The sequence below is a fragment of the Phalacrocorax aristotelis genome, chromosome 4, assembly GCF_949628215.1.
Source record: "Phalacrocorax aristotelis chromosome 4, bGulAri2.1, whole genome shotgun sequence".
Classification (NCBI taxonomy): Eukaryota; Metazoa; Chordata; class Aves; order Suliformes; family Phalacrocoracidae; genus Phalacrocorax; species Phalacrocorax aristotelis.
The window spans coordinates 29274922-29288989 of record NC_134279.1 but is presented as its reverse complement, the minus strand read 5'-3'; the positions used below and the strand labels follow the sequence as shown (position 1 = coordinate 29288989).

General features: G+C 42.9%; 1 protein-coding gene across 1 annotated transcript; it reads left to right on the top strand.

Moving 5' to 3' along the window:
• Positions 1-6320: 6320 nt before the first annotated feature.
• C4H4orf17 (chromosome 4 C4orf17 homolog) lies at positions 6321-12721 on the top strand. The gene is made up of 7 exons (XM_075090778.1): positions 6321-6530; positions 8330-8530; positions 9124-9179; positions 10588-10752; positions 11266-11347; positions 11764-11920; positions 12401-12721. Exons 1-7 carry the CDS (start codon positions 6428-6430, stop codon positions 12573-12575), a joined length of 939 nt encoding a protein of 312 aa, XP_074946879.1. The 5' UTR covers positions 6321-6427; the 3' UTR covers positions 12576-12721.
• The last annotated feature ends 1347 nt before the right edge of the window (positions 12722-14068 follow it).

Genomic DNA, 14068 nt, shown 5'->3' with positions numbered 1-14068 from the left:
CCACTTTGGAGCAGATATTGTGTCTCTCCAGCTCTGACCAGAAGTCTTTCAGAAGTACCTTCCCACAGCCACAAAGATACTCCCTGCCAAGAACCACTGCTTTAAGAAACATTAAAGAATTTTGAAACCAAGGGAAATTGTTGGAATCACCCACCAATGCAGACTTCCTTCAGTTATCTTTCACCAAGACTTTTATCAGTAACTCCAAAGTGTTTCCAGCCAGCCTTTTCTTTCAAGATTTCAGTTGCTGTTTGATCCAAAGATGAAACTAATCTGTAATGCTCTTCTGTATCTGCCCCCATCTTTCTCAACTTCTGAGAGGGTGCAAGAGGTAACGTACCTTTAAAAATTAATTGTCCAGCTCAGTTTTACACTTCTACAGAACACCTTAGCTGTTTTCTTAGACAGATGGGCATTGCATAAATTCTTGGATTTGATATTCTACACATGCAAATCCCCAAATCTAGTTCTGAGTTTTCCCTAGATATCCACCTAGCTTACGTGCCAAATCTTTCCTGCTTTCCATGAGACTTAGGCTTTTGAAAACAGGTCTTCACATTGAGCCCAGACTACTGGAGAGCAATCCAAGGTAAAGATGGTATAGGTAACTGATGTGAGGAGATAGATAACTTTCAAGAGTAACTTAAGATCCTCCATTATGTCTAAACTGGTGGACCCAGGCAAAATTTCAACCTCGATTAACGTTTGGAAAATGTTTTTCACAAGGCTAACAAAATGCATGTCCAAAAGAGCTATTCCTTTTAAAACTGAAAAATCATCTTAGTATTTTTATAGCATTATAGTGGAAGAAATATGGATCAGCTCTGGGGAAAGGGAAGTGTGAAAAAGCAAAGTGCCAGAATTACTGGCAGATTCTAACACCTTAATAATAGTTCATCCTTTCACCTTCTACTGAAGTCCACAGGCTGAGCTGAACAAGGGAACCGTACAGTATCCAAGCCTCACAGGACACATAACTTTAACAACTACCATTACTGCCCTTCACCTGACTCCATCCATTCGCCCTTTCTCCTTTTAGATGTGTCATCATCTCTTTAATGTTTAACACACTATGAATTGGCGTCTTGCAGCATCAGCAGTAGTACCTTTCCATAGGCATCCTAGTCACAGAATTAGATTGAATTTCCCAGTCAACGAATCTATCCCTCTGCTTTGTAAGAACCAAAACTTTTCCCAAATGATCCCTTTCATCAATTTACCAAAGAACATTAAGTTCCTTGTACTGCATCTCAGGAAGATGCTGTTTCCAGAACCTCACTTTCATTTGCTGTTATTTGGATTAAAAACAACACTGGACTACGTAAGATCTTAGTGGCAGCTCCCTTTTAATGAGTCCAGCTGGCTATTTCCTTAAATTGTTTTTATACCAACTACTTGTATATCCCAAGCAATCATAAAAACCTGCAGTACACTGGAAAAACAAGGTTCGCAGCTTGCACTCTGTTGTGTAGGCAGACAGTCATGGTGCTCAGGAAGCCATTTTGTTGTCTTAGTTTACTCGAAAATTAACTGAACAGCAGTGTGAAAGACTTCTTGCAGTCCCTTCCACATCCTTTGAATTTCTTGAATTCTTCCTTCCAACAATGCCCTGCTGCCTCTTACATGTAGCAAAGATGCAGGTACTTTCTGTTAACTCTGGCTCTCTTGTGCTCTTCCTCCGTATGTAGACACAGAGGATTCATGAGGAAGTAGATCCACAATTTCATGCCAACCTTGTTGGCTTTATTTAAAAAGAATTTATAAAAGTGCTTTCAGAAACAAAATATACATCTTAACACATGCCCCAATGGACCCGACACTTTGTGTCCCCATGTGCGACAACTCAAAATCAGCCCATGCTTCATGCTACCTCTGTGCCTTCAAGACAACAGCCTTTTCTCTACACAGGCCTTACAGCAAAGCAAATGCTCACAGGCCATTTTGGGCGGCAGGATCAGAAGCTGGCAGCTGCATGGGCCCTTTCTTAGACCTGCTATCAGCTGCCTTCTCTTCTTGAAAAGATTCAGTAGATCTTAGCCTGTAAGTTGTGCAAACTGTCGTAATGACAAAGAGTCACACCAGTAACACTCCTCTTCCTCCCCTCAAAGTGTGAGAAAACATCCCCACACTTCTTCCATTTTTTGCTTTTCTCCAACTTCTTGTGGACAATGCCATATACTCCCACTTCTGGTGAGTACAAGAAGAGAGTGTGGCCCATTTTTCTGCAAAAGACCTTAAAATCATGACAAGAAACTTATATCTAAATTATTGTTGACCTCAGAGACCTCAAAGCCAAAGCTTTTATTGTTCTCTTTGTTTCCAAGATGGCTTGCAAAGCCAACAAAACTGACAAAAAATTAAATGGGTAGCAGTACAATGTCCTGAAATAGTCGTGCCTGGAGACCACAAGCTAATGGACTGCTATGGCCCCCTGGTGGGACCAAAAGCACTGATTCTGGTCCACCATCACAGGGAGGGAAAAGTCATCTCTGATAGCTGTGCTTTCTGGAATATGAGCAGCGGTAAGGAAATAAGAGCCTGTGAAACCGAGACACACAGAATATCCTGTGACTTTGTGTCTGAGTCTATACAATAATGCTTGTAAACTTGGAGGATTTCTAAGGAGACCTGAAAACTGTGCTGGATTTGCAGCCTCTGTGTAGCCAGATTCTTATTTTTGTGGGCAAAGCACCATTGGAAGAATCTCCGGCAATGACCAGAGGCCACATTGCAATATGGTTCTCTAGATTTTCTTCCTGTTAGTAGATTCAAACAGTGATTGCATGACTTTGTTTAAGATCCTTACTGGTCAATGCCTGAAAATGCTTTTTTACATTTACTCATTTAACCCCATTAACTCCACTTGATGATGACAAATTCACCTCTTGAAACTACGTAGCACTCCACCTGTACTCTAAAAAAAAAAAAACAACAAATCCCTAAAATCTTGTCCAAAAGTGTGTATTTTCTTGAATTAAAACCCTCAAGGTCAGGTGATTTTATAGTCCTGCGCACAGCCTTTTTTTCTGTGTCCACATGCAAATATTAATTCTCCACAGAAATCGGTTATTTCTGCTGATGAATATTCTCATGTTAAAGAGAAAGAGTGCTAAAAACATAAAGGATGAACTGGAGGTACACAAGCTCTTCCCTCTGCTAACGACAGGCAAAAGACATGGCTGTGTTGCTGCCATGGCAGCGCGCAGCTCAGAAGCGTCAACAGAAACAGTTCTGGAATCTTCCCGCATCACTATCCCTGCCTGCCACAGCTGCTCGGCAGAGCGGACAAGCCAGGCTGCTGCTCACTTAGCTGAAGACTCCTACCCGAGGAAAGATGTGAACGTTACCTGCTGCAGCTAGCCAGAATGTGCTCAGAATGTGCTGCTGACCTTGCATCCTGCTGAGGAGGAGGTCCTCTACAGCACTGCTGCTCAGGTAGACATTTCTGTCCATTACACCACCATTTACTAGGTTTCTGGGTATAGACCGAGAACTGGTGAGGAAACAATGAATGACGTAGGTTACATTTTTTCTCAAGAGCCCATGTTCTGGTTTAACCCCAGCCAGCAACTAGGCACCACACTCACTCCCCTGCAGTGGGATGGGGGAGAGAATCAGAAAGGTAAAAGTGAGAAAACTCGTGGGCTGAGATAAAGACAGTTCAATAGGCAAAGCAAAAGCCACACACACAAGCAAAGCAAAACAAGGAATTAATTCCCTACTTCCCATGGGCAGACAGATGTTCAGCCGTCTCCAGGAAAGCAGGGCTCCGTCACATGTAACAGTGACTTGGGAAGACAAACACCATCACTCTGAATGTCCCCTCTTCCTCCTTCATCCCCCAGGTTTATATGCTGAGCATGATGCCTTATGGTGTGGGATGTCCCTTTGGTCAGCTGGGGTCAGCTGTCCCAGCTGTGCCCCCTCCCAGCTTCTTGTGACCCCCAGCCTGCTCGCTGGTGGGGTGGGGTGAGGGGCAGAAAAGGCCTTGACTCTGTGTAAGCCCTGCTCAGCAGTAACGAAAACATCTCTGTGTGTCATCAACACTGTTTTCAGCACAAATCCAGACCATGCCCTATACTAGCTACTGTGAAGAAAATTAACTCCATCTCAGCCAAAACCAGCACAGCCCATTAACACAATCAGATACAAGACTAAGTAATAGCCGTACCCATCCTTCCTAAGGAAACAGGAAGCCTTTAAGTATTTTTGAATACTGCAATGATAATCAACATCTTGGGTGTGATTTTATCTACAGTATAAAAAGAACAATGCTGGCTGGTAACACCATTTTGTCAAACGTCCAATTGTTTGTGGTATCGCTGAATTTAATTTTACTAATTTAAATATTAACAATGTTGTAAATTGCTATTTTAGTAAAGTAACACCCCTAAAATCCACCAAAACATATTGTATCAGCAATTACTGTATATAACACTCCAAGAAAACTTAACAACTGGTGAGATTCTAAAAGGATGTTTCACAAGACAATTTAGATCACCAAAGGAAATCCGCTAAACATTTTAGTAAAGAACCCCCCCCCCAAGAACTTGATTTTTAAAAACTCCAGTTAGATATAGTTAGCCCTTTATAGGTAGCCAACATAAGAACATAAGGAGGATTATGTAGAAAATCAGAAGCCCCAGAAAAAAAAGTGTTTTCTGCTCCTACAAGTTACTTTATAAACTAGTTTGAGTAAGCATTTAGTCTTAAGCATATGGAAAGAATATTTTATGGTAAGTACTACACATTTTAAAAAGTTATAGGGCTTCAGAAAAGCTAGTCACCCAATTAATTTTTTTAATCAAAGTTATAAAAGTTGGCTGAGAAATACAAATGCAATCAGGATGTTACACAAAATAGCCATTTTCATTATTTCAATTATTCAATCAATCCACTACAACCAAAATCAGAAGATGTGTATTTTTACTTTTTATATCAGGAGATATAGGTATTTTAAAATTGAAAAAAAAGGATGAGCTTGCCATAAGCTAGAAACCATTTCTATGAAGGGTAGCTTCCACCCTGTCTCCTCGTGCACTGAAAAGTGATGATTCACCGAAAGGGTTGTCAAACATTGGAACAGGCTGCCCAGGGAGGTGGTGGAGTCTCCATCCCTGGAGGTATTTAAAAGAAGGGTAGACATGGTGCTTGAGGATATGGTTTAGTGGTGGACTTGGCAGTGATAGGTTAGCGGTTGGACTCGATGATTTTAAGGGTCCTTTCCAACCTTAACGATTCTATGATTCACAGGCAACAGACACTGACCTTGCCTCAGCTGGTTTGTCAGGCATAGGATGACCTTAATTCAAGACCTTCAACTCTGGAGTTTATACTCCTTGTTTTCAGATGGGCAAGCCTCCTCACATCTGTTGACCTGTGCACATTGCAATATCTGTCGGTTCACTCAAGTTTTTCCCCCAGACATAGTTATGGAACAAAAATGTAACCTTGCAAAACATTAAAAGTTGCTAAAAAAGATGTCCTGTACTATCCCAACACTCTCTTCTCCACATAGTCCCTAGCATATGCTGCTTCCTTCCCCCAACAGATAACTGATGAATGTTTATTCCATTCTCAGCCCATCCAGGCTCTTAGAGCCAGCAGCTCTTGGAGGCGAATTTCTTATATTTGATGAACTTGATTCTGGATCATCACAAAATAGATTAGCTAACCCCTCTGTGTGACATTTGCAAGGTGCCTTCAATAAACCACCATTCTTAGGATGCTCCTTATCTTAGATGTTATGGTACTCAGTACCCTAAGCAAGTCCCAGAGGCAAACACTGTGAACATTAGTGACTGCTACTACAGGAATGGAAAAGAAAAAAAGTTAATGGTAGTAACAGCTGTTAGTCTATTATTCAACCTCTAAAACCAAAATCTAGAACAGATACCAAGTATGAAGACACATGGGACTGCCTCTGTGCATACACAACTGTCAGTAAAGACAGAAACCAAAACCATCTCCTTTGCTGTCATCACTTGGCCCTGCACTTCTCATCACAAGTCAGAAAGCAATTCACTCTCCCTGCTTCAGTATAGTCTGTTACTACACAGAGATGTCTCAGATAGGCACAGCAAGGAGCAGCTGAGCTCCACAGCAGAAACTGCAAGGAAATAAGAGCAGCTGGGAAGTGCCCACAAGCGTCTTGGGTTGCCCAAGGTAACTACTTAGGAGTAGAACAGCGGGTAGCTTGCTTCCACTCCCTCCAAACTGTATATGGAAGAGGTAAAAATAACAAGAAAAAGAGTAATTGAAGTTTCCAGTACCTTTCAGTCTATGTGAGCTCACGTTCTTTACTTCACCTCCAGTTTGGCCTCAGGCGATCAGCGGAAGAGCCTACCTGCTCTGCAGAAGGACATTCCACAAGAGAATAAGAAAGGTTACACAACAGATACTCATTTCAAGTCAGTTCAGCCACGGCATGTGGAAGTACAACCGGTGTTTCTCGCAGCCTAGCTGCTCAGAGGAAAAGTACTACTACTCCAGGAACAACCCCCATCCTAGGATGGTCTGTCACATATCAGGTAGGAGTTGTTGGGGGAACACACAGATAGCCTGGACAACTGCCCTGGCAAGCACCAAGAGAAATGCGAGGGTAATGCGATTTTGTTCCAAAACAACCCGCTGCTCCTGTTTCCTGCTTCTGGCTAAGAGAAGCATTTCATCAAAAAAAAAACCTTTACCTTCACTTCCGTCTACTAAGCATCTTTACCTGTCCTCAGCAATGAATAATCTCTGGTTGGTAACGTAAAGGTTAGCAGCACTAAATTCTTTACAAGGTGCAACTAAAACTATTTCACCAAGACAACTGCCTGGGATTTCTTTTAAGCTAAAATAATTTCTTTTGAGCTAAAGTAATTTCTTCCTCTTTCTTTCCGTGCTCACAAGTGCACAGTAGGTGACAGAGACAGGTTGTCACAATTTTGTTTTCTTGATCTCCCTCTTGCCTAATAATTATTGTACCTTTCCAGGAGCAACATATCACACAATGCAGCATTTAATAAGAGTAACCTGATGCTCTTAAAAACACTGTGCTGCTCTGCTGTGTGCCAGACCTAGCTGTGATTACTCTGCCTGCACCTGAAGGGAATACAGTCAAAAGCAGTGTGCCGTCTGCATCAGCAGAAGAAATAGTACTTCTAAGGATGGGCTTTTGTTTCAGAAGCTGACCCTGTATGTTTGCACAAAGACATCTTTCTGGCAGAGGCTGAAAGAAAATTGCTGATATGCGGCCAGATTTACACTGCAGAAGGCACAGAAGGGTCGTGAAGGGAAAAATATCTGCCGAGTTCCTTGGGGACTGTTAGAATAAGTAGATATTGCATCAGGATTGGTATTGGTAGCTGATGAGTCTGTGATAACACTTTTTTAATAAGGGATGAAGGGTGATGCAGGACCAAATCAGTTCTGAATAATACTGAATTTCTTGCATCTTGGAAGGGATGCCTTTGCAAGAGCAAAGCAAGACTCCTCCTTTCAGGCTGACCACCCAGCATATAATGTGCATAATTCTGTGCCTGTGTGAGCAGATATATATATATAAAAAAAATATAGCTAAAGTAAAAATACAGGACACAAAAAATAAAGTATGTCTTTGTGTGCATATCTCTCTTTTTCTAGAACCTAGTAAAAAAGACAAGCTGACCACAGCCAGCAAAGACCAAAGTTTTACGTGGCTTAGCTAGATTAATTTGGTAGATATCTTTGTACTCTCAGCAGAGTAATGTTCAGCTGTAATTACTTTCTGCTTAGTATTTGTCTTATGTCAGATACTTAAACAGAATCAAGGTTCTAAAAATCCTCATCAACTACTTAATAGCACTGCTTCTTTGCCATGTAAAATCCAGTTTGACTTATGCTAATGATAAAAATAGTGGTTGCCTATAAAATTCCTTTTACCCTGGGTAAGAAAGGAGGACCCTAGTTCTTCATTAAATGCTGCGACTCTCTTTAAAAACCACAAGCTTTTTAATGGAGGTGGAAGAATGATACTTATCTCGTGACTGGCATTGCTGAATGAGTGTGCTTCACCCCACCTGGCCACTCTCCAGATTTTATCTGGGCCTTCATCACTGTTCAGGTCGTGGCTGATCACACCGCCCTCTGTAACAGACTGCTGACTGCCCGCCGCCACCTACTCAAGTGTGCCAAGTTTATCCACTGTTTACACACCATTCCATAGCCCTGTATTTTTACATAAATATTTCAGGTTTGATACCTCTGTTTTCCATTCTTCCAGCACAGACTCTCCTTGGAGAACACCTGCTAAGTTAACCATGCGTGTTTACCATGCAAAGACTGTATCCTTTGGTTTTTTGCACAGGATTAAACAACGCTCTGGTCTGTGTTGTAAGAAGCAGCGTTTCAAAAGAACACCCAGCTGCTGGCAACGCAGGCATCCGCCAGCAAGATCAAGAGCATGTGCTAACTGGGAACACCCCAGGGAACGCATCTGCCACCTGCTACCTTCCGAAGATCGATGGTTCCGTGCGAAGGGAGCTAGGCACTTCACAGTCTGTGACGCGTGAGTAGAGGCACCAAACTGCCATGTTACACAGCAGCAGAAGAGGAACCTGAGCTGCTAAAGAGGCAACTGGGTATCAGCCAGGGCACTGTGTCATCACAGCTCAGGTCCAGGTAAAGGGAGCACAGGGCAATGAACATATATTTAGAAGGCAAGTGTTTCTTCCCTTCTATTTGTGTTAGTCACCACATCTTACAAGATTTCTCCTCGCTAATTACACTTACATCTTTATAGCTTTTAGAGGTTATATGATCACTAGGCATCTAATCATTTCACAGTCATCAGCAATCATTCCATCTGTAAGCAACATTCTGCAGCAGTGGTTACACAGCACTACAAGCACACATCTATGAAATACACTTTCCAGTATTTTCTTCAGATTTTTTAGGCATCTCGGCAAATAATCGCATTAAGGTGCTATGTCAGGTTGTAAAGCAAACAAAAAAAAGAAATACACCCCCTTAGAGATATCTAAAATATGGCTTGTGCATTTTTTTGTAATTAAAAATGCCCCCCACCCAGAAATAACATAAGGTGTATCTTATGGCCTTTATTTTTCAACTTGACAAAACACTCTGCCTGTTGATTTCCAGAAGGACATGCAGATGCTCCCAAAAGGATTCAAAATAACCCTACTTCATCTGAAAAGGTAAGGGAAAAAAGGTACAGCTCTTTATTTCGGCACTCACTCTCTCACTTCTCAACACTGTAACCTGAACTGACAGTCTCAGACCGCTAAGGACAGGACAGGACTAAAAACAGGGATGCGAGGATCCCACGCATAGAACACGAGAGCTTGGAAGGGAGATGGTGTCAAGTACAGTGATAACTAAGCTATAACTATATTGCTTTCAGCTCTGTAACGTCACTGTGCTTTGCTAGCAAGGAAAATGGTCAAACCCAATGAAGATTGGAATAAAATCCACTTTGTTTCAAACTGCTGGGGAAAAAATGTCACACTGTACAACAAACAAGCACAGGAGAAAGGCTCCTCCCCTCACAACATGAAGATTCTTCAGATTGCTTACTGCCAACAGTTTTACTTTTGCTGACAGTGTTTTGTAGAAGCAGCACGCTGGAGTTTAGATCCAACTTTGCAGCTGTGCTCATAAATTCCAGTAAAAGCTTCTTTCTGCAGTAACTCTAGTCTCAAGCTGCAGGCTCTAATTACTCATCTCCTCTACTGCGACTGTTTGAGAGCTGAGGGCTATGTTAGTATTGCATTACAAATGGTATCACTCCTGAGAAAAAGGGAATGCAAACGTTCCTGCACTGGTACTGGACAGCAGAGGGCACTACGAAGATGCTTTGCAGTAAAGACGCTAGAAATAAGGACTCACTATTTCCCTAACTTTTCTATTTTAACTGGGGGGTGGGGGTGTCTGCCTCAATGTTGCTCTTTGGTTCCCGAGCTGGGCATAGTAAACACCATGCTTTATTTTTACTGTTCACTTACACATGTAGAACACAGTTCTTCATACTGTATTTACTGTGGTTTGGCTGCAAAATAACTACATAATGGACAGATACTGCCATATAGCCACACTCAGTAAACCACTGTTTCTTAAAAGCTGTTAGCTGCTGTTTGGTTTTCCTCTGCCCCTAAAAACAGAACCTTCTGCCAATCGCATTGTGATTCCTGCACCTTGAATAGACTGGTGAAGCCTGTGCATAGAGAACTCAAGAGTAGTGGCTCAGCAGCGCAGTACAAACCCACGATGGAAAAACAAACAGACCACAAATGTCCAGATCTAATCCCTTCCTCATCTGATTTCCATCAGTAGTGACCTGGCATCACTTTCATTCTCATCCAATGTTACACACTATGCCATGGATATCCATTATTATTCTTGGTGACTGTATATTAGAAGCTGTAACAATTAACCTATGCAATTAGCCTATAGGTGGTTGTATTCAACCGAATAAGTTTTAGATTTTTTTTCTGCTGCACACCCTTGCTGGGGACTAGTGTAAGCCATGTACTTCACATTGCCTTTAACTGCTGCTTAAATAGAGTTGAGCCATTCCTTTACACATTGTTTTCTACTTTGGAAAAGCTTCTGAAAAGACAATTCCAAGCCTCTGCACAATCTGCAAATAGAGAGGGAATCCACATCCCAGCTCTCACCCAACCTTCCTCTCCATTTGTCAACTTGCATCACGGTCCTTGCATCCAGGAGAATGTGAATTCTGACTCGAGCCAACTGGATCAGGAAATAAAGGTAAGGCATGAGTGCTGAAGTATATGGCTTCCTACGATGTTACACATTTTTAATTCTCTTGAGGATGGTGCAGGACTTTATTGGTCAGATTTGCCCCCCAACCCCCACACCGGTGTGGAGTCTACTGACTTTTGTATTTAGCATTTACTCTCGAGTTGCTTTCACCAAACTGAAGTTGTTGATGGCAATCACTGGGGGAGCAATGAGGCTGGCACACAGGCCAGCCTGCAAATATATGTGTCACATGCAAGGGGCTTTATATGTAGTAAACACTGCTTAGGATTTCCCTCCTATGACTCTAAAGTGCTGCATACACGGCACTCACTCAGCATCACCTTTTGCAGACTGATGTCCTTAGCACCGTGGCAAAACCGATGGGACATCTTAGGCTAGGCAATTGGCACAGCTGTAAAATTGCACGCTCACACAGCTAGAGCTAAACTAGAACACGTGCAAAAACTGTTGCGAATCAGCTTCTCTTCCTTGGTGCTAACTGTCCTGTTCATCTTCCAGATGCTGGAAAAACTCAGCAAAATTTTGCAGACAGATTCGCTTACCGAGATCCAAAAGTGGTTTTCAAAGGCAGGTGAAAAAGGTAACAAACATATGCATCTGCATCCCTTTCTGAAAAGCACGCGCTGTTGTACGTTTGCGGAAAATCCTGAAATTCTCATAGACCTAAACTGAGTGGGGTTGCTGAGGTGGAAGGAATAGGACTCAGTGAAGTGGGCCTGGTCCAGCTGTGGCCGTGCTAAGCAATAAGGTGACAGTACACAGAAATTAGTCACTCAGACCTCAGTGCACTCAGGTTTGATTCAGGGTGGAAAAACTTGCTCTCCCAGTGGGGCTCTGGGCTGCTGTGGGCAGGGGGAAGGCAGAAAGCAAGCGAAACATCTCTCTCATGTCCTTAACCCCTTGGAAAATGAGGTAAGGGACTCCTGAATTCACCCCTAAACATCCAGATCGGCATGTGGGAATGTTAATAAAATTTCTGCTACCTTCACATTTCAGAGAAAGACCTGCTGTCCAAGATGATTTATTCAGAACCAGCTAACAAAGGCATGCTGAATGCTAAGGAAGGTACAGCAGAGAACATGAATAGCCTGGGTCTGCCAAACCTTTTCCCTCCTCTTCAGCGAGGTCCAGAAGGGGACATGAATCAGTCCAGGTAAAATCTGCAGTGAGGTTTCTAGGATTAGGGATAAGCTAAAACTCATAACCAGAAATTTTTGTTTTCTCCTCCCATGAAAAAGCAACTTTGTGATTGAAGTTTATCATGCACAGCCTTAATCAAAAACGCTCCTAACTGCAAATAGTCCCATGCTCTCTGATACAAATTTAGTTATTACAGGAACGACACAAAGTTTTAGGAGCACCTGAAGCCCCTTTGAGAAAAAACTTTGGTATATTGCAGTGCACAGTTTATACCAGCTGTAAAGCCAGACATGCTTTCTTTTCCACTCAGGTCTTTGGTTAAAGAAACAAAGCAATCTCTGCTTTTCAAAGTGGTATCCAGGAAGGCTTCTTTGCTATGGACTGGATGTGTTTCTATACTCTCAGCTGCCTATGCAACAAAGCTAAACCAGTCTAACATAATCCTAAGCCTAGCCTGGTAATATACAGCTTTCTTTTCCAAAATGTTTTCCAGAAAGGGAGAAAGAATGCCTTTTGCTCTCAACGCTGAGAAACATGTCCAGCACAAGCAGATACCTTGCTCCCAGGGAAGAACCACAACTGGGGAAGTGCTATGGAAACAAGAGACCGTCCTGCCTTCACACTCTACCAGAAGTCTCACCTATGCCACGGCCACCCCCAAAAAATAGATATCCCCTTTCCAGTGGAGGCTCTGCTATTACAGAGCCACTGAAGCGCCTCCCAGTTGCCTTCAGATACAGGAATATGTAATCTTACTCCTTATAGTATAAAGATATCTGTTCAGACTCCCTAATAAAATAATTTTATGCCCATTATATTTAGTCCTCAAGTGATTTAATCAAACCATGCTGCACAGGTACATGAGAAGTGAGCTAAATGAAAAAAAGGACAGAAGCAACACTTCTTGGCATCAGATTCATCTTTTTGTGTGACTCAGCCAGGCCCGTACAAAGAGCTCTGTGTGCAGGCTTGACTCTACAGTCACAGACATACTGGGGTAAGAAAAGGAGCGCACACACACTATCTGCAGAGTTGCACACCAAGCCCTAGGCACTGGGGGAAAAAAAAGACCCCAGATTTTCAAAATCTGGCCTGCAGAGTGACTGCAGATGTCCGCCTCACAGCAAGCTAGACCTTGCTTCCATAGCTCTTGTTATTAGCAGAGAAGCAGCATGAATTGTGGTATCCAGTGAGGGGGGAGGGGGACAGGATGACACCAAACAAACATAAAAACCACCATGCAAACCTCAAGCCATTGAAATTCAGGCCAGCAGAGACAGAAATCTATCTGGCCCTTTTCCAGGCCTTGTGAGTTAACTGTGAAAGCAGAAGAATGGGGGTTTATCTGTTTTAAACACACCTCTGTCAATTTCTTCTCACAAAACCAAGGAAAGGTGATAATTCAACCCTACTTCCCTTTATTTGCCTGAGCAAGATTATTCCGTGCAGACAGGCTCAATGAAAACATCTGGCCGTCTGAGGGGGAAGGAGAAAAATTCTGTTAGCACAGCATTAAGGAAAGAGGAGCTCAGCTCAGAGCAGAGCTCAGCGTACTCTTTCCAAGAGCCCCTGCCTTCACTTCAAATCATGTCTGCTGTAGTAACAACTACCACCTCCATTCCCATTCCCTGCTGCAGGACAGGAGTATGCTGAAACCAGGGGACAACCTCAGCTCTGCTGTCTCTTGGCGCTCGCTTGCTGCCGCGCATGCCCAGCTGTGGCAGGGCACCGGACAAAGCAGGCTGGTGGGCGTGAAGTAACCTGTAGCCGCAGATCAATGAACTGATTATTTGTGAATGGCCAGCAGAAGGCCAGTCGCCCAGGGCGGTCATTACTCAGGTCCATTTGACATCTCAGGCTACAGATGCAGAAACTCATTTGTACAAGATTATTTAAAAGGGTATTAACTTCCCAGATATGTAATTTCTATACAGCTGTGCAGGAGTATGAGCCCGCAGGCCGTGGTAAATGGGAGCGGACCTTCAAGCGGGAGAGGAGCTGGCACTGCTTTGAAACTTTCCTTGTGCCTTAGGTGTAAACACTATGAAGTCAGCTGGAAACCAAACTGGAAGCCAAGTGAACTGGAAACCAAACAGCAGGGTTGAGCAACCACACACTGATTAAGCTGTGGTAATGACTTATTGAATGGGCCAGATACTTG

Bases quoted from the DNA above. Each gene is read 5' to 3' on its own strand.
- C4H4orf17 (XM_075090778.1), top strand. From the start codon at position 6,428: ATGTGGAAGTACAACCGGTGTTTCTCGCAGCCTAGCTGCTCAGAGGAA. The intron at 6,531-8,329 runs GTAGGAGTTGTT...TTTTTTGCACAG, and splicing joins GATGGTCTGTCACATATCAG to GATTAAACAACGCTCTGGTC. The intron at 8,531-9,123 runs GTGAGTAGAGGC...GTTGATTTCCAG, and splicing joins CACTTCACAGTCTGTGACGC to AAGGACATGCAGATGCTCCC.